At 37.4% G+C, this 5,642-nt stretch overlaps 1 protein-coding gene across 2 annotated transcripts in view; it reads left to right on the top strand.

Annotated features, from left to right (window-relative positions):
* gabbr1b (gamma-aminobutyric acid (GABA) B receptor, 1b) overlaps positions 1-5,642 on the top strand; it is a 121,819-nt gene that overhangs the window by 40,444 nt on the left and 75,733 nt on the right. For both annotated transcript variants that reach the window (XM_016472365.1, XM_016472364.1), the window contains exons 5-6: positions 1,413-1,598; positions 1,707-1,724. In XM_016472365.1, the coding sequence (XP_016327851.1) occupies positions 1,413-1,598; positions 1,707-1,724 (204 nt within the window). The remainder of the gene's footprint in view (positions 1-1,412; positions 1,599-1,706; positions 1,725-5,642) is intronic.

The raw sequence follows: 5,642 nt of genomic DNA, 5'->3' as shown, positions 1-5,642 counted from the left end.
TAATTGTAGAAGAACCTAGCTGGATGGAGAAATCATACTGTAGAGTTGGAGTGGCAGGGAAGACAAGAAGCTCAGTCTGCTACTATACTATAGTGATTAGAAAATATATACACAATAGAAATTAAATATTCTCCAAATAATGTTTTACACGTATTTAAAATATCCATTTTCACAGTCTGTATACATATATGGCTGGCTTTTACATTTTAGGATGGGGTCTCTCGCATGAAAATGGTCATTATTGGCTGTCTGTGGCATATAAGAGATTGAAAACCCCTGGATTAGTGCATAGTGTGCAGTATACACTGTTCAGTGGCTGCTATTGTGAGGAATTAATTGCAGCAGTAGTACGCAGAATACAGTGTAAGCTTTTCAGACCGTGCTACACTGCTGTCACATGACCTCATTAATTCAGCATCTATTTCAGGTATAAACCAATAATCATATTAAATCCATCAAGAAGGTGGTGTGCAGAATTGCAGCAGATCTGATAAATTCATCACAATAGGAAGGTCATGCAGTGTTGCATTGTGGGATATAGTACTCCATGAAGTGTGCTCTGTTGTCTGATGCATTTATTGGCAGATGGAGTGCAGTAGGTCATCCAGGGTAATCATTCATGGAATACTATATCCCACAATACAATGCTGCTTGACTTAACCTTCCATTTCCAGTGCACAAAATCTTTTGTAGCATTATAATTGATTTTACTGTCTCTTTTGATTTAGTTCCTCCTAGCTGAATATCTCACTGACCCTACACTTTTGAACATTAGTGTATCCTGAAGATACGGAAGAACAAGCAAGAGTAGTATGCTATTCTCAACAGAGCTGAACTATTATATTCTTTTGAGGACATCCCCAAAATGGAGGTTTTGTCTGATTTAGCTAACATCTGGGTAAGTTTTTCAGCAATTTTGTCCCCAAAAGTAAGCTAGGTCAAGTACACACACACACATATACTTAAACAAAAACCATACCAAAACAGCGATCACTTCAAACCTTTAAACTGTCCTGTGCTGTTCTAAAACGGCATTGACACAAAAGCGCTGAGGCATTTGACATAAATGACGGAAATATGAAGTATTACAGATGGCCGTTGAGCATATTGTGCATTATGTAATCAGTTTCTCAGGGTGATATGTTCTGTTCTTGCCATTTTTTAATTGCTGACAAGACAAAAAATGAATGGTAAGGCTGTGTGCTTTTTTTAAAGGTAAAGTACCCTGTAAGGGAAACTTCCATTCCAGACTGCTCACATGAAACATAGATCCTAAATGAATATAAACCACCTTTTAGCATTAAGTAAACACAACAGTTTTAAAGCATCAATGAGGTGTTGAAGGATCAGTTTGTGAATAGCATATATTTGTATAACGTGACTCTTCGCTGTGGCGTGTGTGTGCTCTTCAGTGCTGCCGTGTGCGAGGGTGTGGACATCTCTGGAGAACGGCCGTGTGACGGTTCACCCTCCAGGCCCAGCGGTGGAGGGCACGATACTGCACTACAGCTGTCTGGAGGGTTTCATCTTGGTGGGCAGAAACAGCACTCATTGCACTAAGCTGGGCAAGTGGGACTCACCCAAACCTGTCTGCCACTGTGAGTACTAGTGTGTTTGCATACTTTCAAACTCACATCAGTTTTATATTTTATTCATTACTTATAATTCGGTTATTCTCTTTCTTCTGTGTTATGCTTCTAATGTAGATGACAGACATTATACAGGTAAGAATGTTTTGTGTTCTTGTGTATACCAGTAGTGTAATTACTGAGGAAACATTGTTACTTTGCAATAAACTGAAACGTTATAAAAGGTCTAATAATCCAGAAGTCTCCAAACCGAAGAATCCCACAACTTGGCTACAACTTCCATTTCCATTTTACACCAAATTCCCTAGAGGTGAAGATTTTTGTCGACAGGTGGGACATGTCCCCACAACGTTTTGCCAAAGTTGATTCTGTCTCCACCACTTTTTGGAAACCATTGAAAAAATATGCGGAAGGCTTATAACACATAGCAAAAGCATCTCCGATCTGTCGTTCTTCATAATTTAATTCATTGGTGTAACACAAAATACATTTGTGACAGTCAGACAGACCTGATCTGTAAACCTTGTCACGCACATATCAAGATTTATAAACAATATCCGACGTAATTATGTTAAAAAAGCTTTATATTTACACATTTAGATTAAATATACTACTCTAATGAATTAATGAATGAATGAATTAAGCACACAAATTACATGAAATAACTATCCAGGCATATTTAAGGCATAAATAGAAATATAGATGCACTGCTTTTAGAATAGACAAACTATGTGTGTTAATGACAGCAAAGATTGCTTGGCTGTGAAAACTCTGCCTTAAATTCTGTTCTATTTCAGAAATCAGAGTCTAAGTTCAAAGAAAAAAAAATGTATCTGAATAATGATCATTGATGCGAACTTGATTCAGAAGATGGCTTAGCAACATACACTGCCGGACCCGTTCCACACCTACGGTACCACTGCTGCACATGCGCTGCCGTTGTGCGGCTACTGTATATTACGCGTGCGTCCCAGTCACGAACAACAACCATAAAATGTGCACAAATGAGTGAGAACTGACACTGATGCCTGATGTTCTGTACAAATTAATTTATATGTACATATTTCCTGCTTTTAGCTACTTTTTCAGCGCATTCAGTAAAGGGAATCAGCGCACAATGTATGTGGTTGCCATGACAACTTCAGGCCCACCATCTCTGCCACGACCTAGTCCCCTCCACTTTTTAAGACAAAGATACACCAGTGCTTTTTAGCAACTAAGAACCCTTGTGAAAAGAGGTGCGCTTAATTGTACTGACTGTGCACTGAGTGTGCTTCGAATCTGTACTCACAGATAATATTAATGAAATACAAGGCCACTTAGGTGTACTTAAAAAGAGAGTATGCTTTCATGACTGTTTTTTAAGACACATAAGTGCTCTTTAATAATTTCAAATTAAAATTTTAACTTTAAGGTACATTATTATTATGTAAAGTACATTGTTTTAATAATCCTTTTGTTGTGCTTTAAAGAAATGAACTTATTTTGATTTGTTGACTAACGTACTAAAGCACATGTAAAGTACTTGATAATAATTTAAAATGTAGTGAATTATTCAATGTTACATTTAAAATTAGTATATTTTAAATGCACTCAATTGCAGTTTCATCAGTACATTAATTACAAATACTGTATATTTGAATAGATGACATACATGTTTTAATATAAATTATATAAATGTACATTTTAGTTTACCACAAATGCATGTCAGTACATTCGGCAGTATCTTTTAACCAATTTAATTAAAAAAATGATTACAGAATTACTTTTATTTATTTATTTTTTTTTTACTGTCTTTGAAATATGGTATGTTAATTTCAATTAAATAAAAAATATTATAATTTACATTTATAAGAAATGCAATTAGCTGAATTTTAGAGTGCTTTTTGGCCCACTTAATTATACTCAATAAAAGGTACAAAAGCTGTCACTGGGGTGGTACCTTTTTTCTGAAAGTGTATTATATAAGTTATATTTTTTTTATTTAAATGCAATTAACATTCAGTTAATTGTTGAAAAACTTTGCATTCAGTTCTATTCAGTACTATGTCTTCCTTTGCATAGAAAGTAAGCATTGTACAAATTAATTTTTTTTTTAATAATAATATTAATTATTTTGGGCTGGAAATTCCTCTGGTTTTGAATCTTAAACGAGCACCATTGTTTTATGAAACCATTTATTTTTCCAAGGATTTTATGGTGTTCATACCTACCTGGCAGTGCATTGTTGAGTGTAAAGAACTGTGAAGTTCCCCATGAAATGAAAGAGTAAGATGAAAATCTTCTCTTCTGTCAAAAGGGGGCAGCATTTCATTCAACAGTCAGTGAGTTTCTTTACTAACCCGAAGGGGGCAGCATTAGACAAGTTAATTTTGGTAATGCAATACTAAAATCATGTCAGAAGATGGCAGTATTGAGTGCACAGAGACATCCTGTAAATGAGACTGTCTGTCATACAGCACTCACCGATGAGAGCCCCTGTATGCTATGCATATGCATATGCTATACATGAAAAATTAATGTAATAACACCATAGGAAGCAGGATTGTATCGTCCAGAGGTGCATAATCCAACATGCCACCGCTTGAGATTACATGACGTATAGATTCCCCACGGGACTGCATGACCTTGACTTCCACAGGGCAGGATCAAGGTGAATGAATTGTAGATACTTGTCCTGGATGTTTTGGCATGTGCGCGTGTGTGTGACACTTTGTGCAGATCAGCCCGTGGTGTTTGCTAAATTGATTAATGGAGGTGTCACTGTCCCAATAATGGCAGTGATGTCTGCACACCGAGAGAGAGGGTGATGGAGGGCCGGCCGGCAGGAAATGAGAGAGGAGAGGAGGATGAAAATGAAGGAGGGGAAATGAGATGGAGAGAGAGAGGGAGTGAGAGGAGGGGAAAGGGGAAAAAAAGAAGGAGAGGGGGCACAAAAGTAGAGGGTTGTGGGAAAAGAGAGATAGGATGATAGAGAAAAAGCAATTTAGGGGGAGGGATGGGAAGAGTAGATGATTTATGCGCTACATCTGCTTAGTAAATGGTGTTTTTTCACAGTTTTTACTTGGCTGGAAACGCACTCCCAGGTCATCACATGCTTTCTGCCACTACCTGCCTCTGCCAGCAGCCATGATAACCTGGACAGCAGTGACTATACTGATCTACTGTATACGTACCTTTAAAGGCACAATATGTACGATTTTTTTATTAAAATATCCTAAAACCACTAGAACAGTTTTATATATTTTGCTGACTTGTGTCAAAACATTCTTCGAAACGTAATGTAAGTATTATCACATACACACGACCGGAAGGAGCGGAAGCGGTCGACTGTGGCATAATAAAAGCTCTGCTGCTTTCGAGTCGTGTCTCACGCTCGTTCAGTGGCCTCGTTTTGCTTCGACAGCTTTCCGCCTCACTCTGCTTCATACTACAACGTTAATAAATCTTTAATACATTAGCTCATCCATGAAGATGACCTCTTTGACTCGTTGGATGGAAACGGTGCTTTATTCGCAAATGTTTTATGCGATATTCCAGTTTTGCGCATAAGAAAATTAGCATCTTTGGATGGAAACATAGCTCCACACTCAGTCACGGCGTCATCAAGCTACGCCTTTGTTTCTTTGTTTGTTTTGAATACGCGCCCTCTAGTGGCAAAAAATTACATATTGTGCCTTTAAGTGTTACAGATCCCATTTGTACTGTCTAATTCATAATGTGTATCATTACTTTAAGGCTACTTTGGCCACAGACGGAAATCATTCAGTTGCAAACAATGAGCCAATCCATCTAAGAAGTCAGATGACACAAAATGCTAATGATGCTGATGAGAATTGCTCAGTTAGCAACAAGGCAAAACACTGTAGATATGCCTAGTAACTGGCTAGAACATCCTAGTAACTGGCTAGAACCAGCTAGAACACCCTAGCAGCACTGTAATATATAATTAAAGGGGTCATATGATGCTGCTAAAAAGAACATTATTTTGTGTATTTGGTGTAATGAAATGTGTTTATGCGGTTTAAGGTTCAAAAAACACATTATTTTCCA

Source organism: Sinocyclocheilus anshuiensis, unplaced genomic scaffold, assembly GCF_001515605.1.
Source record: "Sinocyclocheilus anshuiensis isolate Anshui unplaced genomic scaffold, SAMN03320099.WGS_v1.1 scaffold804, whole genome shotgun sequence".
Lineage (NCBI taxonomy): Eukaryota > Metazoa > Chordata > Actinopteri > Cypriniformes > Cyprinidae > Sinocyclocheilus > Sinocyclocheilus anshuiensis.
This window is presented reverse-complemented; position numbering and strand designations above follow the sequence as displayed.